At 38.2% G+C, this 26,137-nt stretch overlaps 1 protein-coding gene across 1 annotated transcript in view; it reads left to right on the forward strand.

Moving 5' to 3' along the window:
* The window catches only part of CACNA1I (calcium voltage-gated channel subunit alpha1 I), a 3,136,920-nt gene that overhangs the window by 632,748 nt on the left and 2,478,035 nt on the right, over positions 1 to 26,137 (forward strand). Inside the window, exon 3 of the mRNA XM_044073362.1 lies at positions 12,600 to 12,697. Coding sequence (XP_043929297.1) covers positions 12,600 to 12,697 — 98 coding nt within the window. The remainder of the gene's footprint in view (positions 1 to 12,599; positions 12,698 to 26,137) is intronic.

Raw genomic sequence — 26,137 nt, forward strand, 5'->3', positions numbered from 1 at the left:
GGAATGTTTGCATAAAGCCAGAGTGTATGGTTAGGTTTGAGGGAAGGCACAACATTAGTGTTAGGGTTTGCACTCCATTATTAAGGTGGTACAGGGCGCCTTAAGGAAAAATGGTCTTTGGAATTTGAAGTATCTCAGTAGAGAAAACTACACTTGGAATTACATCTCAGATAAGGAATATAGGACCCTGTTTCTTAACATATTTGAAATTTGAATGGTTCTCCATTGTAAACAAACTCTGTAACAAAAGAAAAATATTATAAACTCTCATCACAAATTTAAATATACCCATGTTAAGAACACTATCAAAAATTATCAAACAGATACAAATTATCAGCAGGTTACCCAGAGCAAAACACAAAATCCCATAAATTCATGAGGCCCTTATACCCCCAAGGTTTCCATATTCTAATTATGCTCTCAAAGGCCAGTATTGCTGCATTCATGGACCCAGGCAATATACTTGAGTGCACAATAAATGATGCCATGCCATAGCTACAGGAGAAGTCCTGGCGGTATGGAAATGGCTGTTGTGATATCCTTTCACTATGACGGCTGTACCCTTCACCTAGGGAACTACAGACTCTTCAGACTAACAATCCAAATTTATAAAAAAAAGGAAAACATCTTATCTGGCTGCATAAATTACAATAAGTAAAACTTCATGTAAGTAGACCTTCAAAAGATTGGATTTGTGAAAGACAGATCATAACTACTAAAGTTAGAAAACTTTTTTGAAAGGTATTCCTTGCACACCAGTAATATATAAAAAGGAGGCTAAAATTAAGGTATAAAAAGTGTATAGTTTTCTCATCTATAACTTTCAGTATATATTCCAAATTGACATAGTTGTAGGGGACCTTTAAATCCTGATGTACAATTTATTTTTATTCATTGTCCAGTGTGTTTCATCAGTAATTAAAAAATCATTTTATCTGACCCAATTGATATTTAAGGAAATTTGTCATTCCCATTTACTCAGTTTTAATTAGTCCAATCTTATAGGGCAACACATTCTTTGGCATGCATTTATCCAGGTACATCATACAGATAGAAATAGCCCAGAGTTTCATAACCACAAAAAAAAAAAAAAAACTGTCTAAAGGCCATTAGCAGCCAAGACATTCTTGAAGCCCTATCCTGTCTTATAGACTTCTGCATAGTACATTCTGTTCCACTAAGGACCTGACCCTTCTTGATCTTGATGCACCTCCATAAGAAAAATAGTCCTTTACAATGCTTGAACCAGCAATTTGAAACTTTACCAGTTATAATTAAGGCACACTAGAGGGATAGCTATATTTCCATTCCTTCCATATCTGGTATAAGGTATCCGTATATGTAGACTAGTTTGACCACTGGGCATTTTTCTGTATGAACCTTGATAATTTGATGGGCACTCGCAAATTCATTCTTGGTCTAAAATGCCATACCCTCATGGAAGTAGAAGGGACATCTTGGGGATCAGTACTGGCAAGGCACAGATTGTTCTTAGACTTATTGACTTTGTAATATCCAATTGTACTTTATATATTTTATAAAGAACTTCTGTTTTCTCGTGCCTTGTGCATAAAATGTACGTAAATTTCAATAAGCTTCCATTTTCATTACACAATGTATCCATGCATTGCTGTTCCTGTTTATATTTATACTGAATTTATATGTCTGCATGTTTGTATTATTTTGCTGTTTCATCTTTTATATCTGTAACAACTAGGCTGGACTTAAAATTTGTCCTGTAATAATCAGTACCCTACTTTGGCAAACAAACCCATATAAGCATTAAATAAATAAATGCATACATACCGTGGTTTTTGAGAAAACATATCGTCAAAAGAGAATAAATTATTTTTAGACTGAGTTTATCCATTGAGTTTCTTCAATGAGAAATTACTTATAGATAATGATAGTAATATTACGTTTATTTTAAAATGTGTAGAAGGTAACACAGACTATATGCCTCGTAACTGTACATAAAATAAATTAAGAAACCGGCAAATCAAGTAAGCAAACAAATAAATAAATAAGTAAAACAGAGTGTATGTGTGTGTGTGATCAGCCCATACAGTGCTGAAGGGAAGCTACAGAGAATAGCACTAGGACATTGTTGTGACTGGGAGACTTCAAAAAAGAACCTAAAATTCTATATAAAGGAAAAATGAGTTTTGGATTTGTTTTATAGTATTGCAAATAGGACACAAAGTGGTTTTATGACACTTTTAATTATGGATAATGAATCAAATGATTAATTTGGATGTTTGGCAAAATAACTTGTTTACCCTGATTCAAGCTTTAATTATACGTAGTATGCAGAATACAACATTTAGTCTATTTATATTTTCTGAGTACTATATTGGCATACCATTAGTTTCTAATGTAGAATTAACCAATATGGTATTGTTAAAAGTCAGGAATGAATATCAGTATTAATTGTCTAAGGTTCTAGGCTCCGCAAGCAGTGAATAAAAAATAACTTGGACATTTTCATAGTTATTCATTGCATTAAGAAGGCAAACAATAGCTAAGATATGACCCACAAAGGAGTCAGAACTTATTGCAGTGTAAATGTATTTCACAGTTAAACTTGATTAAAAAAAGTTTCAGAAAGCTTAATTCACCTTTTCCATTTTTAAAACATTCTTAAAATAATTAAGTAAATTACCCTACTGTATTTTAAGAGTCGCTGTTTAAGCAGCTGTGATGGAAGCATTTTTTCCTGTTACTGGAAAAAGGAATTCTTTTTCTGATAACTAATTTAAAGTCTCACCTTTAATTCTGACATTATGAGTCTTAGTTTTCATTCATTCCTGTAAGTTCTATAAGAATTTTGAATATACCCCAACTAGGGGTGGCAAAATCCTCATCTTCGTTCCTCCAAATATGGGACAGCTCTGTTCTCTACGAGTAGTAACTTCCATTCTAGTCAAGTAAAATCATTAATCAGTCATATACTCACAAAAGACTGAAACTGGAAGCATCGTCCAGTAACTTGTTATTCAGAGATTATGCTAAAGATAAACTACTAAAACTGAGACATTACCTGGTTAAATTCAACATTCCATCATTGTAAATGGAGCCACCTATACTGAGCCAGAAGATATAGCAAACCTCCTGACTGATAAATTCAGCTCCAGCTTTATCCCCCTCTCACCCTCTCAACCTTCCCTCAGAAAATATCATCAAAAATAACTCCCCCTACTACCACTAGGGAACAGGTCCTTAATGCTCTAAGACCAAGAACACTGCTTCAATGGGCCCAGACAATATCCCAGGATGCCTTCTAAATAGCATGAAACATGACCTATCAGGGCCTTTGAAATTATTATTTAAATGCAGCCTCCAAACAGGCTTCATGCCTAATGAATGGAGAAAGGCAACAGTCATCCCTCTGCAAACATGTGGGCCAGCTACAGATCCTGGAAACTACACACCCATAAGTCTCACTAGTCTTATATGTAAAGCTGTGGCAAAAATTATCATGGAGAAGATCAGCAGAGATATATTAAACCTCCAGACACTGGACCTTACCCAGTTTGGTTTTGTAAAGGGCAGATCATGCCTAATCAATCTGGTGGACTTCTTTGATAAGGTTACCAAAGAAATGGATGAGGGCAAAATCATTCACACTGCCTAACTTGACCCGGCCAAAGGATTTGACACAATGCCCCACTCAGGCATTGTTGATAAATTCAAGAGGTTAGGTACAAACCCGTATGTCTCCCAGTGGATAGCCAATTGGCTCACAGATAGGACTCAGGAAGTTAGAATGGGGAGTCCACCTCTACAAAGAGGCCAGTCACAAGTGGAGTCCCTCAGGGATCAGTCCTTGGACCACTCCTTTTTGGCATTTATTTCTCAGAAGTCAAGACCAGTGTTAGTGGTCTCTGGCTAACTACATTTGCTGATGATTGCAAATTAGGAGCTGTCACTGAATCTCACACCGACACAAATGTTCTCAAGGAGGGGCTGACACAGACAAACAACTGGTGTCAGAGTCATGGACTAAAACTAAATGCCAAGAAATGCATAATGGTATCCTTTGGGAAGTCATCCATCCCTGGTAACTATCATATTGACAACACACCCCATAGAGTTGCCCCAGTAGTTGGGGACTTAGGGACATACATAGATAGTAATCTAGCCTTTGATCATCACGTGTCTATAGTGGTGAGGAAATCATTCTATGTTGTGCAATGTATAAACAAAGGTATGGGATCTAAGTCCAAGAAAGTCATTGTTCCACTGTATTCAGCATTCATTAGACCTATCATTGCGTACAATGCCCCCCTTGGTATGTACCTATCCAGGCATATCCAACAACTGGAACATCCACAGAGGTTCCTCACTAAAAGAATACAGTGAATAAGTAATATGTCCTATGCAGACTGCCTCAAGGCCCTATCACTGTATTCTGTCTCCTACAGGCTTTTGAGGGGGGATCTATGCCTGGCATACAGGGCATTGTCAGACCCCACTCTGATGTACCTCCTGCATAGCCACAAAACAAATAGTACCAGAATTACCCTTTCTAAATACTTAAACCTTGCCTGTGATATAAACAGGACCTGCTGGAGAGATAGGTATGTATCACAGAAACTACCCCATCTATGGAACAGGGTCCCCATCCATGTGAAGCAGAGCTCCTCCTTAATCCAATTCAATTTCAACAAGGACAATTGGATGGGAAACAGGAAATTCATCCCTGGTTTGCCACCTATGTCTCTAATGCAAACAGGTAACCTGTAAATGGTTCATTTCCCAGGCCCATGTTTACATTTATCAAGGGTATTAGCATTTGTCAGAGATTTGGGATGCATGGCTAGGCTTAAAAAGGTCATTGTGGTCATTATCCTAGTAAACACCTATGAACCTATGAACCTACCAACCTGATTACCCCCCTACTTCTGCTGAATCCTTTACCACCAGATGTTATGCACACATAATTATCGGCATAGATGGTTCTTTCCCCTCTGAAGTTAACACAATGCCATAATTAAAAATAAAATGCTGTGGCAAAACCTAAATATAGACAGGCATTACAAAAAAAAAAAAAAAGAAAAATGTTTGTTGCATGAAAATATAAATGCAACTTTCTAAATGTCAAAAACTCTATTGCTATTCTTAACAGGTATCTCCTAATCCTAATCCTGATCAAATAGGATATAAGCTAAAAATAGCCATTCAGACAAAAGACAACCAGAAACTCTTTTTTAACCATGTTAGAAACTTCAGAAACAACGCCCAGCACTGAGCAGAGCTGATAGTAAATGATATCACATAGACTCAGAGGACAAAGTCAATCTACTAGCAGATAAATTTAGTTGTAACTTCATCACCCCCAACATTCCCAGATTTCATACCAGCATCCGCACACTTACAGTCTCACAAGAACAAGCCCAAAAAGCACTATCCATTGTCTAGAACACTGCTTGTATGGGGCAAGATAACATCCCAGGATGCTTACTGTTCAACCTGAATCAGGATCTGACAAACCCCTTACAGAAGCTATTCATTATCAGGCTCTGAACAGGCGTTGTGACAGGAACAATCATGCCCTGCACAAAGGTCGGACATCAATGGACACAAGTACGTTTAGACACATCTGTCTAACAGGCTCTTCTAAAAGGCTATATAAAGGTTCATTGTGGAATTAATAAATAACAGCATAGATATACTGCAGACTCTTGAGTCGAACCATTTTGGCTTTGTCAAGGGTAGATCCTGCCTACTTATTCTGGTCAGCTTCTTTAAGAAGGTTACTGAATCAATGGATGAAGGAAAATTGGTATACATGGCATATCTAGAACTCACAAATGTTTTCAACATCATCCTACATTCAGGTATAGTTGATAAAATTGTCACAAAAGGAAATATTGCCAGCCCAGCTCACTGGAATTTTGTAAATAATTATATGGCATTTGTGAATATTAATATTATTTATATAGAAGTATGACAGAAGGAGACACTGCCAGCCAGCTATCTGGAATTTTGTAAATAATTATATGCCAGTTGTAAATGTCAACAAGATTCATATGCTGGTGTTACAAATGTATTAGAACTGTATGTTATTTGTATATCAAACTGCTGGTACAGAAGTGTGTGTGAAAAGGGTTTGTACAGTACTGAGCTTAAAGATGTATCCACAGTGTACGCTACTGGAAAAGAATAGAAATATATATAAACTATTGTAATTATAAATGTATATGTATTAACAGTGGGAACTAGCACATAAAAGGTTAACTTGCAAAACATCATTAAAATAGTTGAAATCGAATGGTTTTATAACTGCACCATAAAAGAGATGCTATCTTTCAGTTTCAGTGCAGCAAGGATACAGGACGTCTAAAACTAGGGAGCCATCTATATTGTATTGTCTAAGTGTTTTGTTTTATGTCTTCTAGCAGCTGCAAACATCTGAAGGCTATGTATTTTCACAGGGAGGTACTAAATGCTAGCAGTTTCTAGTAACGGTTGTCGAGTCTGAGAACTGAACTCAGATGACAAAAAGTGATGTCATGCTGCAAGTGTCCCAGCAGCAATATTTGAGATATTAATTTAAGAACTCTCTGAGAGAGAAACTGCATTTTGTATTTTGTCTTTGACCTGGCAGCATCAGCTGAGAAAACCCACTCATCACATCTGTCTTGCCTGGCTATGTAAGTTAACTAGGGTACAATAATTTATTTTAGATTCAGAAAGGAATATAGTAAAGATTAGTTTAGACTTTTTCTGTATTCATTTGAGACTGTCCTGCAATGTTGTTTTAAATATTTCCTGTGATTTTGAACTCTGAAGTTACTGTGATGATTTACTGATTATTTTCTTGTCCTTTTGTTATTTATTATTAGATATATTTAAACCTTTCAGCTGTGGCTGGTCTGTCTAGAGATATTTAGGGTCTTAGAGTTCTTGCATTTATATTTGGTGACACTGTGCAGGACACTCCTAATAGCCCTGGTCTTGGTCATACTACTATTTGTATTAATAGTAACATTACACAGTAAGATTGTACACCCTTTGTTAAGGGCCTTAAAGTAGCTGATAACGGGTTCTGGTGGCAGTGATAACTACAAAAGGAAATCAAATGATGAAAATCACCATGACAGTGATAACTACCTTATAGTCTGGGCAGAAGGGGGAATAAATAACAAAATTGCACCAGCCTTTCCCAGGGGTGTGTGTTTGTGTGTGTGTGTGTGTGTGTGTGTGTGTGTAATACAAATTTACAAGAGTGTGTATGTCAGCTACTTGGGCAGGAACACAAAGCACTGGTTGGACAGAGAGACAGTGTTGGGAGGACTTCGCTTGGAACCCTGGCTAAGGACTCAGCTCTATAGTTGTGTCAGTGGGTAGTCTTATTGGAGATCTGGAGAAAGAGGAAGAAACCAGCCCAACACTGACTGTGATCTCTGTGTGGTCTTAAGGGAAATTGCACTTTACTGTGTGTGCACTTTTCATGCTCCCAGTGTGGATGTCTCCCACTGTTGCCAGTGATGGGGCTTGAGGCTCCTTGATTACTGGGCCAGTGCTGGGCTTCACAAAAATCTCACAGCTAAATATAAATCCCTGTGTAACTCATTGGATAGCACTAACAGAGCAGAGGAAATTAGAAGTGGCAGCTCTAACTCCTCCAAAAGACTTGTCAGTAGGGTCAATATTATATCCTTGAATGCTTAAAAAAGCGAACGCTGATTGATCGAACTTATTTTCACAAAACTGCAAAATATCGAAGCAGCAGAAACTCAAATTTTTCCTAGGGAAATAATTTGGTTGTCCGTTTCTGTTGCTTCGGTATTTTCAGTGTTATGGTGAAAAGTTACCGGTCGGATTCAGGTAAGTGTGTGATTGTGTGGATGTGAGTGTTAGGGTGATTTAGGTGAGTTAGGGTTAGGGCTCGGGTTAGGTGTGTGTGTGATTGAGTGGACACGACGGTTAGGGCGGATTTAAGTGAGTTAGGGTTAGGGAGCAGGTGAGGTGAGTGTGCAATAGTGACGGACCTTAGGGTTAGGGTTTGGGTTAAGGTAAGTGGGAAGTTAGTGGTGTGTGCATAGTTTAGTGTAGGGTTAGGTATCAGATTTTAAGTGTATTTGTGTGTATTTCTGTTTGTTTGGTGTGCTTGTGTTGTGTGTATGTGTTTTAGATCAGCAATTTTTTTCCCTGGGAAAAAAAATCGGTGATCTGACAGTTCGAGATTGTAAGCTTTCATTTAAATTAGGTCGATCAATCAGCATTTGCTTTTTTAAGAGTTCGATTATATAATATAGACCCTGTCAGTAGTGGTGCATCCCAGAGTTCACTCCTCAAATCACTGTCCTTTGGCATATACAACTCTGAGGTCAAAGCTAATTTTAAGGGTTTATGGCTGATCAAGTTTGCGGATGACTGTAAACTTTGTGCCATCATAAACTCCCCAGAAGATGCCAAAATCCTCTAACAGAACATTTCCCAAACAAATAGATGATTTGAAAAGCATGGCCTGAAACAAAATCTCAAAAAATGAGTAATAGTATCCTTTGGCACACATGACTTCTTCCCCTGTAACTATTACATTGACAGCACACACATATGAAAACTGATTGAGTGGTTAGACCTGGGAACCAATGCAGACAGTGAGCCATCCTTCAATCAATATGTATCCATTATTTTAAGAAAGTCCTTTTTTTACATTGTGTGGCTTATTAATATGGGTATAGTGTCCAGGTCAAGAGATTTGATCATTCCATTGTATTTAGCACTTATTAGGCTGACCTTTAAGTAAAATGCCCCTTTAGTATGTACCTGTCCAAACATTTGACCTAACTTGTATGACCACAAAGCTTTCTCACCAAGAAAACCAAGGATCCAATTAAAAACTGCTGCAGTGACTGTCTCAAAGCAGTGATGACATAACCACATGCTTGAGAGGTCTTAAATCTCTTCTGAAACATGAATAGAACATGTTGGAGAGATACATTTGTATAACAGAATATACCACTTCTCTGAAATAACGTTCCTCTCCACATAAAACAAAACCCTTCTCTTACTCTATTCAAGAGTAATCTGAATGAAAGGATGGGATTCTGCAATTTCATATTTGGTTTAGTACATTTATACTTTATGGATAGGGGTAACATTCAAACACTGACCTGACTCCAGGCTATTCTTACTTAAATTGCAAGGATCCTGGGTTATTTATCCTTAAAACACAAGGACTAAACATTTTTTGGAAATACAAGCTTAGGCTTCTAAGGACCCTCACAGATCAGTAGTCGGATAAGTACTGAAGAACCTATGAACATATGAGTGCAAAGTTTTAAAATAAACATTCTGAATTAATACAAAATGTGACTATATTTTGGCATATAGCATGAAATCACCATATCCATTTGGCAAATATTTGCCCTAGAATATGTTACATTTCATAATCAGCAAGTCATGCTACAGTTTCAAGAGGAACAGCAAAAGTTAAAAACATACACAGATATTTGTCAATTTATTTCAGAATGAAGTAGTCACTGAAATATGATTTCTTAGTGAAAAAAGAAAGGAAAATTGCATGAAATGAACTTTCTTAAACCTATGACATTATTAAACAATAAAAAGTGGCTAGGGCACACAGTCACTGAAGAGCCACACACAGGGAAAAACACTTTAAATACAAGTGAAGAAGCACTTTCATTCTGCTACAATGCAGGACTTCTTCAAAGTAAGACAATTAAAATATTCAAAAGTCAATGTAAATACCCTCACTCATAAAAAAGGTGCCTGAAAAATTTAAAGAGATGTATACCCCCCAAAAAAATATTACTTAAATGCCTCTTAAAAGAATACCAACTTAAGAAATGATGTTCTAAAACACAGTGTTAGCATAATACAGCGGTTATATTTTGATTCTCTGGTTTACAGTTTTGTACCTATGATGTTATTGTTAAGGTTTAAATTATAGGATCAGTGAATGTAATTTGAAACGAAGATAAATTATTTATGACAAGCAGATGGGCTGGTCTAGTTTGGAAAGACACGAGTCTGTGTTCTTCAAGCCATAACACGTGTAGATAAATGAAAACATTTTCTTCCAGTGTTGTCATACTTTTGTGTCTTCCCACAAGGCCCCATCGCTCATCAGACACAAATCTACATCAGGTAAAAAACATCATATGATACCTTTGATGATTCCTTGCATTCCACCTACATATCTAAATTCTCCACTCCTATTAGGTTAATACCCTTCCCCATCTGCTTTGTAATCAAACTAAAGGACTACCTATATAATTTCTGGCACTGCACTTGTTCCAGTTCACCTGGGGAAACTTACCATTAACTCTATTGTTTTTTTCTTCTACAACTATTCCTATATCACAGCCAAATTTTGTAACTCCATTCCTTCTCTCAAATCATACTGTTTGCTCCTTATTTTCCTAGAAATCTCCAATCTTGCTCTGACTTCCAACTCTAAACTGTCACTTTTTCACTTATACTAAATGCCTCTCTGCAAACTGTTCCAACAGTTTTCCCTTTAATAATGCATTTTTACTCTGCTGTCTTCCCATAATTATAATCTTTCCATCTCATTAACAACCTACTACCAGATCCCTCCTTCTCTTTACACACTAAGTATCTTACACTGTTTTGTAAATGTTCTTTTTCTTTTCTCCTGAAAACAGTCATTGTGGTAAGTCAATAATTTGCTCAAGATGTATTGTTTTATATTTTTCTGTTTTGTTTACATTTTTTGTTCTTTTCATTGTTAGAATGTGCAATTTCATGGAGCTTCTCTCCCCATGCCTCTGCTGAAAGGGGGGGTCTTGCACGGCCCAGTTGGACCAGCACCATAATCAAACACAAATGAATACATAAATGAATAACTACATATATAAATAAATAGTGCATTCTTAACAGCGTCATAAATGAAGGAAGACACCATAAGATGTGTGTGGTATTACTTGTTCTGAAACAACAAAAACAGAAAATAATCCTGATGCCTGTATAAGTCTTGTCTCTTCAGCTGTTGCTTGTATAACTGTGGGAATTAGTAAGAAAATATAATACTTGTATATACAATGACAGCCAAACATGTTCCTGGAGCAATGGAGCTGAGAAATTAATACTAAACGTTATGTTAACCTGTTAAGTGTTTTTGAGGGTTACACATTTTTTAAGAAAGATCTTCTGTGATCACAATTTAACAAAAAGAAAGATGTGTGTGTGTGTGTGTTTGTTGTCTGTGTGTGATTGTTGTGTGTGTGTGTGTGTGTGTGTGTGTGTGTGTGTGTGTGTGTGCGTGTGTGTGTGTGTGTGTGTGTGTGTGTGTGTGTGTGTGTGTGTGTGTATGCGTGCGCACACATTTGTGACTCAGAAGGGAAAGTTAATGATAATTAATGCCATCGAAGAAGTTTTTTTTAATTTTATATGAAGGGAAAGGAGAACATTGAAAGAATATAAGTAGGTAACTAATAACAGTGATACTTTTCTCATTGTGTATTTAAGACCCGATAGTGAGTCCTGAAACAGTGAGAAATTAAGTGTAAGTACAAAGTCTGAAATCGCTTTATGCAAGATACTTCTCCAGTCTTTGAGAAGCAGTAATTTGAGAGTTAGGATGTATAAGAAAATGAGGTATGGGGGTTGCAGCCCTCACATCAGGGGTGCAGGGAAGGCTTCCTCTACAAATTTGCTTTTAATGTATAACAGTGAGTTTCCACATAACTATGTTTAAAAATTCAGACTTCCTGGACTTGATTTGTAAAGTCTAGAATTCTGATATGATGCGTGTTATCCTACATACAATGATAAATTGAAGTATTTCTTTCTTTTTTTTTTCTTTCTTTCTTTTTCTTTCTCTTATATTGTATTTGTATTTTGTTTATTCATCAGTTTCCTGAAATGTAATAGCACAAGTGAAGCTATTATGAATTACTTACATTCTACATTTTTTTAAGAAGAAGAAGGAGTGATTTTGAAAATTCATGAGATTTCCATTTTAGTTATGGACTGCCCTCATAGAGATCAACACCCTCACTCCATACATTGAAAAAAATGTAAATTTTTGGCTGTTTATAATGAAACTATTATTCAACAGCCTTTGTTACTAAATTACAATGATTTAATTGATTCTGTTAGCTGCTATATGTCTGGGATGAAGATATTAATTACTTTGTATAACTGGAATTTAATTATAAATTTTATAACACTTATTCTTTATGGCAGAGAAGATTATATCTAGATGATTAAACAGTGAAAGCAATTAGATAACAATAGTGTGTATAAGTGACATGCATTTCATATGCATATATAAAACAAAAACTGCAAGGATACAGAGATGATATTCTATTTTACAAGGGTTAATAAGCAAGAGACCTTCTATGAGTCAGGACTATTATTCATAGCACTTGTGTAAGTTGGATGGCTGTATGTAATGGGACCAAGGATGTATGAGAGAAATTAGTGGTGTGATATCGCTATTTGTTGTTTTCATAAGGAAGAGATTGTTCTACTATTTTGGACTTAGCTCCTGACTGCAAGGAGTCTTGTTTCTTGTGAAATTCTTTCAGGTAATGTTTCATATTTCTCGAAGTATCAGATTTCACAGCTGATATGTTTTGGTCTCCTTTTCTTTACAGAATGGTTGAATATTCATTAGACCTTCAAAACATAACATTATCTGCAATCAGAACTGTCCGGGTTTTAAGGCCACTCAAAGCAATCAACAGAGTGCCAAGTAAGTGTATTTAATATGTTTTAACAGTGTATTTCTTTAGTTTGCATTTCATTTTGTTTCAAGGTGTTTTTTCCCCTGTGCCATATGTTAATCATATCTCTTCCCTAAGCAGACTCCGCTCGTGTGTTGCTCCATAATAGACATGCTAGAATTGAATGCATTTGAAGAGGTTAGTATTACCAAGGAGCACAAGGACAAGTTACGCACATTACAGTGGGGACCCACAATGCTAATAAAGACTACCTTCATGTGACACCCTGTGAAGCTGAACACCCATCCTGATGAAAGCACAGTGTGATGCAACCCTACCTCCAAATGACCATGGCGTTATGCACCTTGCTCCGGTCCATCCCTCAAACAGTCCAAGTGCCTGACAAGCAAATTGAACTAGGGTTGCTTGGGTCTTGGTCAGGTCTTTATAAGTGTACATCACTTGAGATGGCTTGTTTATGTTACATTTTAAATAGGAAACTATTATTAACAGTGAAGAACCTTTCACTATATCTATATATATATATATATATATATATATATATATATATATATATATATATGGAACCCGGACACTTGCGCAAATGTAACTTTCACCGAAAGTCAAATTCGCGCTCACACATAACCAAAATTGCTGTTCATCGAAGCAGCAATTTCGGGTATGTGTGAGTGGTGTGCCGGTCACACTGTGGTGCGAGTAAGGGCATATTCCTTTACTCCACTGTAGTGCGACCTTGGAGTGAGAATATTTAAGTGGGGGGTGTGGGGGGCACATATATATATATATATATATATATATATATATAGAGAGAGAGAGAGAGAGAGAGAGAAACAGAGAGAGAGAGAGACTGTATTTTGTATGTATATCTATATATATATATATATATATATATATATATATATATAAATATATATATATATATATATATATATATATATATATATATATATATATGTGTGTGTGTTTGCATGTTGGCTTTTGTACAGAATATCAAAATATTTTATTCCTGTAAATTACATACAGTGAATTATATAAACTAAAACCATCAAATAAAAAATTCTGCTAGGGAACATCATAAATGGAGTAAGAATAATCAGAATCCTAATACTTATGATCAAACATATTAATTCTGTAATTAAGGTAAGCAAGCAAACTTTCCCTACTAAATTTAAATATTTACATTTTATGTGTGCTAATAAGAGAGTCATAAACAACATTTCTGACTGAAATGCAAAAGCGCAGAGGGGATTAATATTACATAGAGTTGTAAACTGACCAGAGGAAGGGTACACAGAATTTTGAAATTATATTTTCAACATTATAATGTGAGACACTCTGGTAAGAATTTGCAGGCTTGAGTAGTTTGTATGAAAAAGAAAGCTATAATATCTCCTAAGAAAGTGGAGGCAGATCTTATTTGTATATTAGTTAAACAGTGACATAATTCATGAAGAAATAGAGCAAAAGTTGAATCAGAGTGACACCTTTACGAATAAAGAATTTGCTAACTATACATTGTGATACAACTATAGCATTACGTTTGATATATCTATCTATCTATCTATATATATATATATATATATATATATATATATATATATATATATATATATATATATATATATCAAGAGAGAGAGAGAGAGAGAGAGATGTCACAGGTAATGCTATATATGTGTCACAGTGTATATATAACATTACCTGTGATATGCAGCAGTGCATTGGGATAAAAATACAACATTTTTGATTAATTTAATTTAACTGAAAAAAAAAAAAAACATGTGCCTCTTTTACATAGGCAATCAGCTGTTTGGTCAAATGACTACTAAGTCATATTTTGAAAGTGGAAGAATTTCTGAGCTTATGAATGAAACTTAATTGCCATTTGTAGTTTTAACCCTCTGTGGTAAATTCCCGACTGTTATTTACAGAATACATAAGATACTGCTTATCAGATGCCATAGGGCTGGTAACAAAGGCATTATATTTTATGATACCAAAATGTAGTATATATTTTATATTTATCGGCACTACCTTTTAACAAAATTCAGGGGATTCAGAAAAAAAAATAAAGAAAAAAATCCATGATCTAGCTTTAAGAGCTGCAGCTAAAAGGACTGTTTCCACAATGTGGGAAATTGCAATTCAGAGACACATAAGTCACAGTGAGGAAAGATCCAATTACTGGCTAATTTGCATGTCTGTGAAATGAACATAACCATCACAAGCCTAAATCAGCATGGGTCTATATTATAAGTTTGAAGTTTGAAAACTTAGAATCTCATATCATATCAGCGAATTTTTCAAACTTTGAATGTTTCAATGGAGATCGCTGTAGGGAATATTTCCCTTCACTTCAATGTAGTGCGATCTCGGAGTTGGTATATTTAAGTAGCTGGGGGTGTGGGGGTGCAGGGGAGCGTTCAGGTAGGTTTTTTATTTTTACTTTGTTTATATTTTATGTTCGATATTTGAAAACTTCACTCATATGGAGTCGATCATATGAGATTCGAAGTTTTCAGACTTCAGACATATAATATAGACCAATCGGCACTTTCTATGGTAGTTCCCTTTTGCAGCCCATGCATCTCAATGGTACAGGTGTACTCCATTCAAACATACACAGGCGTACTCACACACACACACACACACACACACACACACACACACACACACACACACACACACACACACACACACACACACACACACACCAATACAGTTCACTTCTTAACTGTCATAGAGTTGACTGAATATCCTCTCTTATGTGTCCTTGTTCTCATAAACCATGCTTCCTTACAGCGGGTCAGTAATGCAGGACATTAGAGTTTCATTCTTCTTATTGTTTGCGAAGTGCATTGTGATGCTAGACTTCCTGCTCTATTACCTTTTTGAATGAGTCCACCTAATGGTATAAAAGGCTTGGTGTCCTCTACTGTTCCTCTTACCTTTGTGCTGAAGCCTTCCCCTACACTGACACACCTCTATCCCTCTCAAGTGTTCCTGATTTTATAGAACTCCAGCTGTGCCTGTTATATGTGCCCTGTCTCTTGCAACACATGGACTGTTATAAGCAGTAAATAATACCAGATATTAGACGTTCATACATACAGGGCCATGTGAAACCCTGAGCTGTTGGACATACTCCACTTAATGAAATCCCAATCTCTCAGAGTCACACGCTCCAGGGATCTAAACCTTGTCATCACAATGAACAAAACATGTTGGAGGGATAGTTTCCTGACCCAGAGACTCCCCATACTCTGGAATAGACTGCCCATACATGTCAAGCAGAGCACCTCCTTGGCCCTCTTTGAAAGGAACCTTGACGATTGGATGGGAGTTAGGAATTTCACCCCAGGGATCACATCGTTTGCCCTGCTAGACAGGGGTCCAGGGAAGTAAATATTGTGGGAAGAAATATCCAGGGAATTGTTATGGCTAGGCTTGTATAAGCCCTAGGGCCGATAGCCTAGTACCAACCTATGAACCTATAAACTGATTACTATTAGGTAAAAAATAGCTACTACACTAATTTGTCAGTCAATGTAGATGGTTGAGGATCCAGAGTCGTAAGCTTTCTATCTAAAGGATGCAGGGTTATAATCTTTCCAAACCCCTTTACTTTAACTTTTTTTTATTTAGAAAGGCAAAAAAGTTTATATCTGTAACAGTAACAGTACTTGGAACACATCTAGAGCCTGTTTACTGCATTTCCTGTGTTGCACTTAATTTAAAATTGTTTTTTTCTCTAAAAACTGCATTTTACCTGATTTTGGCCTTGCACTCAAGTGTGGGGTCATTTATTGCACTGTTGTGATTATTTTGCTGCTTGTGTATCTCTGCTACCTTTAAACTACAACAAAAAGAAAAAAAAAAAAATCTTGCTTTTTTCCCACTTTCTGAAAGTTAAGAAAGTTCAGTTACAGATTTGCTGTTCTGAACTGTTTGGAAGTTTCTAGAAGGCCAGTGCTTGCTTGGGCTAAAGGGAAGTCTCTGTGTTCACCAGTGGGAGTGGTTAACACTGAACAGCCTGCCTGTCCCTGGAGGAGTGGTTACTACCTAGAAGCTGTAGTTTTATTGGCCATTTTTGGTCAATTCTAAACTCCTTGATCTGTCTCTCTTAAAACCCGGCTGCCTCGTGGTTTTGGCGTCTTTTCAGGCTTGCTAGTTGTTGCTGAAGCACCTACCAAGGGGAGAAAATGCTGAGAGAAGAAAAGGAGCCACTTTTGTGATTTGAAGTATTTTCTTCTGATTTTTTGTTAAGTTTTACTGCTTTGCTGCCTACTTTTTGGCATTTTCCAGTTTGCTAAAGTTTATATCTGTAACAGTAACAGTACTTGGAACACATCTAGAGCCCATTTACAGCATTTCCTGTGTTGCACTTAATTTAAAATCGTTTTTTTCTCTAAAAACTGCATTTTACCTAATTTTGGCCTAGCACTCAAGTGTGGGGTCATTTATTGCACTGTTGTGATTATTTTGCTGCTTGTGTATCTCTGCTACCTTTAAACTACAACAAAAAGAAAAAAAAAATCTTGCTTTTTCCCCACTTTCTGAAAGTTAAGAAAGTTCAGTTACAGATTTGCTGTTCTGAACTGTTTGGAAGTTTCTAGAAGGCCAGTGCTTGCTTGGGCTAAAGGGAAGTTTCTGTGTTCACCAGTGGGAGTGGTAAAAAAACAGTTCCCTATACTAATCTGGTATGTCCAAGGGTCAGTTTCAAGGTTACTCTCCAGTCCAGCTGGTGAATCTGGGAATGTTGAGGCAATGTTACAATTGCATTATGTACACAGACAACCCTCTCCTCCTTCCAACAAACTCTAATACATGTGACAGATGCAGTTACACAGCCAAACTGGAGGCAGAGCTCTCTCAACCCAAGACTGGCACAGTCAGTCAGGAGGAAAAGGTAACCACCACACCACAAATCCAGTCTCACACAGACCTATTGCATCTGCATACCCAACACATAAACACACAAAAACATACTCGGAGGCTCTAAATAAAAATCTGCCTAAACAGCAAAGACCTCCTAAGCAGATATCCAAGCAACAGCCACCCCTCAACAATACCCACGAATCACATATCTCACAAAATCAGTGTGCCTCACAGTCACAGCCCTTAAGGCCAAACAACACACCAAATACACTTGTTATAGAGGACTCTATTGTCCGGCACACTGACGTCCCGCTCACCAGACTAAACAAGGAGAAGGTCACTGTAAGCTGCCTGTCGGGTGCCAGGATCCGCCACATAATGCAAGCACTCAGGTCATTCCAAAGCAAGTACAAGTATGACTCCATCATTGTCCATGCTGGTGTGAATGACCTGAGATGTACCTCCCTGGACTACATGAAAAGAGACATAGAGGAGCTCTCTGACCATGTAGCCTGGACTGGTATGACCCTGACCTTGAGTAGCATCTTGCCCTCACCAAGAATGATGCCACAGTATAAAGACAAAATGATCAGTTTCAACAATTGGCTAAAGTATTGGTGTCATTCAAAGGGGATCCAGTGTCTGTCAGCCTGGGATGACATGCTCGACAAGCCACATTGCTTCGCTAGGAACAGCTTGCACCTGTCACCCTTAGGCTTTCATATACTGGCCAAGGCTCTTGCCACCCCATAGTGCCTTTTTAGGCAAGGCTCAATGGACAAACCCACCTCCATAGACAACCCAAGGATAAAAAAACTAAAGGTAATGCTACTCAATGCCAGAAGTGTAAACCTCAAGATGCACGCACTCAAGGCTCTCGTCAGTATGGAGAAAATCGATGTCTGTGCAGTAACAGAAACCTGGTTCAAGGCTCCTGAGAGCACCCCAGCACTACCAGGTTATAACTCATACCATGCGTTTCGGCCCCAAAACTTGGACCGAAGCACAAAATGAGGGGGAGTATCTATATTCATCAAAGATACCTACACCTCCAGGTTAGTGGCACTGCACGAAGCATCAGAAACCATCCATGTGCAACTAACAGTAGGCAAAACTGCCTTTCAGTTTGTAGCCTGCTACAGAACACCCTCCCTATTACAGGAACCCCACTTGGCATTCCTGAGAACACTGGAGAATATGAAGGTATCTCCAAACACTATGTTATTGGGTGACTTCAACTACCCAAACATTGACTGGGAAAACTACTCAAGCCCAAACACCCTCACCCAATGGTTCCTTGAATTTATAAACTCTAACGCAATGGAACAACTGGTCACCACTCCCACAAGAGGGAACAACATATTGGATATGGTCATCACCAACATGGGGACTATATGTTCCATGCCAGAGGTAAACCCCTCATTGGTAAGATCAGACCATAAACAAATTTCCCTGGACATCCATATCCCGTCCCCACCTCCAGCCAAGGAAATCACTGTAAAGAATTTCTCAAAAGCCAACTTTGCACTTCTCAAGACTGAGGTGGAATCCTTCAAAGCCCCTGGGCCAGAGGATAATACAGCCCAATCCGCAGAATCCTTTGCAAATGCATTCAATGAGCACCTGCAGGAATGCATGTACCGTGCTATCCCAAATAAAACCAAGACTCACTCCTCCAAAAACAGGAGACCGGTCTGGTGGACACCAGCCATAAATAAACTATACAACAGAAGGAAGAAGCTACTACATGACAGAGCAAAATCCCAAAAAGGGAAGGCATCTCTGATCAGTATTAGCAAGAAACTTCGATCCCTCATTAAATCATCAAAGGCCAGTTTCGAAAGAAAAATTGCCCTAGACACTAAAGATAATCACAAGGCCTTCTTTAGTTATGTCAGGAACATGGGCGGACACTCCCAGATATGCTCTGAATTGTTGCATAACGGTGCAAAATATACCAAACCTACAGACATAGCCAACATCCTGGCAGACAGATTCAGCGCATACCCCCCCCTTTCCCTCCCAAAGGAGCAAATGCCTATCCCAACTGAATGTAACCTCCCTGATATCACAGATGCACAGGGGAAAGCTGCCCTCTCCAAAGCAAAAAACACAGCATCTATGGGACCGGACGGTGTCCCAGGCTGTGTCTTACACGAGCTCCAAGAAGAACTGAACCCTCACATTAAGTCACTGTTCAAACTTAGCCTTACTACAGGATATGTACCCAAAGAATGGCGTACAGCTACAGTGGTCCCACTCCACAAAGGTGGTGCCAGAACGGACCCCGGAAACTATCGCCCCATAAGCCTGACTAGAATGGTCTGTAAAGCTATGGAGCGTATTATCATGGAACTCATAAACAAAGACACTGGGAGCCTCCAGACACTGGACCCTACCCAATTTGGCTTTGTGAAGGGCAGATCTTGCCTCTTAAACCTAGTTGAATTCTTTGAAACAGTTGCCAAAGCCATAGATGAGGGCAAGGTAGTCCACACAGCCTACCTGGACCTCACAATAGCCTTCGACACAATACCCACTCGGGCATCATAAATAAGCTTACCAGCTTAAATATCAACCCCTATATCACAAGATGGGTTGCAAACTGGCTCAGAGATAGAACCCACATGGTCAGAATCGCAGGTGTCATGTCTGAATCCAAACCAGTTACAAGTGGCTTCCCACAGGGCACAGTTCTGGGACCTCTCTTGTTCGGTATATACTTCTCTGAGGTTCAGGTTAACATGGGGGGATTATGGCTGACAAAGTTTGCAGATGACTGCAAACTGGGGGCCATAATCAAATCTCCAGCTGACACAAGCATCCTCCAAAAGGGTCTCACAGAGACGGATCCTTGGTGCCAGAGCCACGGCCTCAAGCTAAATGCTAAACAGTGCATAGTCATCCCCTTTGGGAAAAACAAGGTGCCCACATATTACCACATAGGTGGTAATCCATTAAGTACTGAAGAAGTAATTAGAGATTTGGGGACCAACGTAGATAGTAATCTCTCCTTTGATAATGACGTTGCCAAAGTGGTTAGAAAGACCTTCTATATAGCCCACCTTATCACGAAAGGGTTCGCATCTAGATCAAGAGAGGTCATTGTGCCCCTCTACTCATCACTCATCAGGCCCATAATTGAATACAATGCCCCTTTTAGGATGTACCTTACCCGACACCTGCAGCAACTGGAGAGACCCCAAAAGTACCTCACCAAGAGGATCATGGGCTACAAACAGATGTCCTATGCAGCTCAACTAAAGAAACTCAGCTCTACTCAGTTGCTTACCGCCTACTCAGAGGCGATCTATGCCTGACGTACAAAGCCATGTCAAACCCAGAATTAATGGACATGCTCCACCTCAAAAAATCCAAGTCCCTTAGAGCTACACACTCCAGGGACCTAAACCTCAACACAAAAATAAATAGGACATGCTGGAGGGACAGATTCATTTCCCAGAGGCTCCCCTCACTCTGGAATAGAATCCCAATTCATGTTAGACATAGCCCCTCGCTGACCCTCTTCAAGCGAAATCTGGACGCGTGGATGGGAAATCGCAAATTCACCCCTGGGATCTCTGCTGTGTCCCTGCTAGACAGAGGCACAGTAAACTAATCTTAAAAGGGTACCTTCTGTGACCTACTTTACAGAGGCACAGTAGGCTAATCTAATAGGGAGGCAGAAGCCAAATACACTCTGGCTAGGCTTATAAATACCCTAGGGCAGATAGCCTAGTATCTACCTATGAACCTATGAACCTAATCCATGATCATACCTGTCAACCTCTTAAAGCAAGAAATCTGGACAAAACCATAAATAAAAGTAGTACAAAGGCCCAAAAATAGAGACAATTTTTAAATATTGCTCTTACTAACCTAGAAAGTTGATAGAATAGCAGGTTGTGCATTAGCATGAATTTTCTGAAGGGTATGAAGTCTGAAACTGAAATGTCTATCATTATTTTTTTTACTTCAGTCTTTAATGATTTGCCACTAATTTGCCAGAAAACTACACTTTTATGAAACAGACCAAAAATATGAGGCAAACAATCTGAACATTCTGTGAAAATCTGTACAGTTGAGAGGTATTATGTATACTGATGATGCAGAGGAAAAGCACCCAGCTATGGGTGACTGCTGAGAGAACAGGGTTTGAACATCTTTAAGTGCCTTTGTAACATGTTACACATAGTTTCTGTGCTGTCTAGTGTTCCCCCTACCCCAGGCTGCAAGCCTTGTTCTATGTTTTAAGTGCCTTTGGGGCACACTATATAGAACATCCTTGGTGTCTAGTGTTCCCCCCAGCCCACATTTTCCTGCTGCAAGCCTTGCTCTGTCTTCTTTTTAAGTGCCTTTAGGGCACAATATGAAAAATATCTGTGGTGTCCCCCCACTATTACACAGTTTTCTCGTTAGTCTAAGGGAGTGTGGAGGTATGACAGTTGCTCCACATGAATTCAAACATTCACACATAGACTACACACACACATGGACACACACACCCACACACACACACACACACACACACACACACACACACACACACACACACACACACACACACACACACACGCACACACACTCTTCCTGTTCCTTATTAACACCCCTTACTGTAGCCTCCCAGGCAGACACCCACTCTCACTCATGCACAAGCACATATACACACACACACATGCACACAAGCACACGCACACACGCACATGCACACACGCACACACACACACACACACACACACACACACACACACACACACACACACACACACACACACACACATACAGAGCACTCATATCTGCTTATACACTTACACATGAAGCCACACACTTACACACATCCCACAACACTACTTGTCTGCTAAACTCCCCAGCACTTATTTTAAAATGATAATGTGAACAAAAGCATTTTGCATTATTCATTAATGCACATTGCAGATGTAACTTTCACAGACAAGCAATCGTCTGAAAAGCTTGGCTGAGCAAATGACTTAACAAATGCATTCTGGGGGTAGGGCACATGGGTAATTATAATATACCTTTCCCCTGGAGAGCCTCATTAGCATTTGTAGTAGGGTGCAGAGACAGCCAATGATGGTGCAGTCCACCATTAAGGCTGTCTCTATGGTACATCCACCATTAAAGCTGACTCTTTGGAACATCCACTATTAAGGCTGTCTCATGGTGCAGTCCACCATTAAGGCTGTCTTTATGGTGCATCCACCATTAAGGCTGTCTCTATGGTGCAGTCTACAATTAAGGCGGTCTCTAAATTGGAAACTGTTACCGCAAGGCATATACAAGGTTTACACCTCATGATAACCTCTCTGAATCTAGCCCAGCATGTGATGTATTGCTTCTTTTATTTTTATATCTGAAAATATAGCCATAAACACAAACGCATTACCATGAAATGTTTTTATAATTTTAACAAAATGCTTAGCAACTGAGAATCTTACAAGAAGTGAAAACCTTATTGTTTAATGTGAGTAGGACTTTTATTAATTAAGTCAAGCGAGATGGTCAAGTTGAAATATTTAGTCATACAAATATGCGACTGTTTAAATAACAGCTGTAGACACTTATATACAGTTGAAAGCATCTTTATTTTCCCTTCTCCATTCCTAGTATATGCTACCATTTATCGCCCAACTTCATATTTGAAATCTCTGTGAGCTAACATCGCCTTATCAGTATGGTAAACATTTATGTATTATATTTTGTATCTCACCCCTCTCTGATCTGGCTTTACTGACCTTCATCCTGTTTCTGAACATCCTGCTCTGTACTTTCATGAATGCCATAACTTCAACCAACTCTTTACCATAACATACCAGGATGGAACCCAATCTGTGCACCCTAACACATACCTAGTTATAGTCCTTCAGTCTTTTCCGCTGCCATGTAGCTGTGGCACAATTACTAACCATGTGACATTTTTGACCTGGTCTCTAGAACACTGCTTCTTCTTAACGCTATGTCCTGAATTTAGTATTTGGCTCCTGAAGAAATGTATGCACAGCAGTCTGAGATCTAATCTGTGGTATGTGTTATTAGCAGAGTACACAGTCCATAACATATCTCAACTGCTTCGCCACTGTTTTTCTCTAAACCTTATTTCTCTGGTGATGCAGTAACATATCAGGCTGAAGCAACAGGTATAGATAGGTTATATATAAGAACACTAGCACATGAGCTATGTCTGCCCAAACAATTTACAAGTAAATTAGCAGACATTATGCCTGCATCTTACTTATTTTAACTTACATTAGTCTTTGATTTTCCTTACAAATATAAAAAAAATGTTCAAAGCAGATGTTTAGCTTTGCAGTCTTCTTCCAATCCCTCTGTATATTTCCATCTTTCAGGCATGTAATGACACCTTACCTTTAGCTCATATCATGTGTTGTTTGTCTTTCGGCTTTTCCCGGTAAGGGGTCGCCACAGCAGAACTCCGGACCGCTAATGATTGGCAGTAGATTTTTACAAAACGCCAAGGTGCCAGCTCGACGCCCAACCTTCAACGAAGGCACACCCATTTACGCACGCATGTCTTTCGAACGCTACCCGACCATGGGGAGGACAAGCAGACTCCACACAGAAGGCACTCCCAGGCCAAGCTGAGAATCTAGCTCATACCATGTGTAAAATCATTAAAATAAGAAACAGTACGTGAAGTAAAAGTGCGAGTATGTTTTCTTTTTTTCAGTCCTGATACTGTTCCTCTATGACCAAGACATTATTGTTTAATCTTGCCGAAGTTCCAAAAGTAGTGGTAATATGAAAGCTAATTAGTGATTGGGCAAAATAGTCAATGACCAAATGAGATTACAGCAGTCAAGTTTTGCTTTCCCCAAAGTGCAGCAATGTCAGCGATTACTATCATATATGAGTGATTACAGTGGTCAAAACCATCATCTTAGAGGATATGACCCAGCACAAAGGTCTGCTTTTGTAAACTGTATTAACAAGCAGTGTGATCAATGCATGTGTTGATGAAAGAGGTTTTTTTGAATCTTGTGCAATGGAACACTCCTTTCTACCACTCTTTTCTCTATATATGTTCTTGCTTAAATACTGCTAAGAAAGTTCTAGACAATACTATACATTAGTGTGCTTCTGTGCTCGGTGATGTAGAATCTTACATCACACCAACGGACCATTTTACCCCCCAATTCCTTATTATATTATTAAACTCATTAACAATTTTTATTTGACAGCAAAGTAGTGATTTTATTTTCAAAATAATTCTCCAAAGAATACCTGGTAATCATATCGGGAACTTTCACTAGGTAAATAATCACTGACAGACGTTTGTCCCATCACATTCCTCTGAGCAATACCATCTTATCAGTATTTTCTGCATACTAAAACTTAGGGCCAGTTCTGCAGTGCCGTTTGCCTTCAATTAATGGACACCCTGCACACATGAGTAACCTCTCAAACCATGTAGTATTACAAAATCAACAAGGAAACTAATGCCTGTCGACTCCAAACCCTTTTGCTTACTTGGCATTTCTTGTCTGACATTCCTGGGGACTTCCATTTTTCTTTCAACTTAATATGCTTACAAGATGTACATTATCAGGTCTTGTCTGATTCACATCCATTTCTTAACAGACAAGTTCCAGATATACATATCTGTTGACCAACTAACAATGATGAGTACTAAGCCTTTTTTGTATTGAAATCACTTTGTCTTTGAAATGCTGAGAAAACTGCATTGTGTGTTTAAACATTTTCTATACCTTGAACAAGTTAATATCAGCACCAAAAATTCAATGATGGGGAATGTTAAGTTTAATATTTTCTCTCTCCTGATGCTTACTTACAAATAATGTTCCAAAGAACATTTGCGATGCGGTGACCCAGTACTTGTCCATCTCTTATCCTTCCTCCCAAAGCTACTTAGTGAAGACATGTCATTAATGATTTCAGACATGGATTATAAATAGAGCTTATAATGATCTTGTCTTTTTGCCTACATTATTATATTTACTATGTTGTCTTTTGCTTTATCTGATAGTTCTATAAAAGAAATGCCTTTTTAATTATGCACATTCACGTTTAGATGATTGTTATAAGATATTTTACACATACAATTACTTAGGCCATTGATTAGTATGACATTTAACCTCATTTGGCACTAAACAACATCTTTTTTTAACTTCACTAATTTCTTCTGATTTTCAGTTACAGATGTTATTGCATATGAAACATTCACATTAAAAATATTAATAAATATACTGTAAATGAAATTGGTATTTAGTGTGTCTTTAGTCACCAACATTTGCTTCACAAATGACTTTCCCAGACGGTATACATGAGCAGCAGCCCAGATATATAGGTGTAGAAATGTAACAGAAGGCATGATAACTAGCATAATCTTGGTATTCCCTACAATCTGTAGGGATCAGAGCTATCTTCACTACTAACAATAGTCAAAAATTGGCATTTTTATTATTTTATTTTATTTGTATTTGATTTCTTGGGTAGAGCACTGATCTCCATGGACCCTTTTCAGACAGCCTGGGAGTGGTGCCTGGTTAAGTGACTTGCTCAGAGTCACACAGTTA

The sequence above is a fragment of the Protopterus annectens genome, chromosome 1.part0, assembly GCF_019279795.1.
Source record: "Protopterus annectens isolate FY-2018-M chromosome 1.part0, PAN1.0, whole genome shotgun sequence".
Classification (NCBI taxonomy): domain Eukaryota; kingdom Metazoa; phylum Chordata; order Ceratodontiformes; family Protopteridae; genus Protopterus; species Protopterus annectens.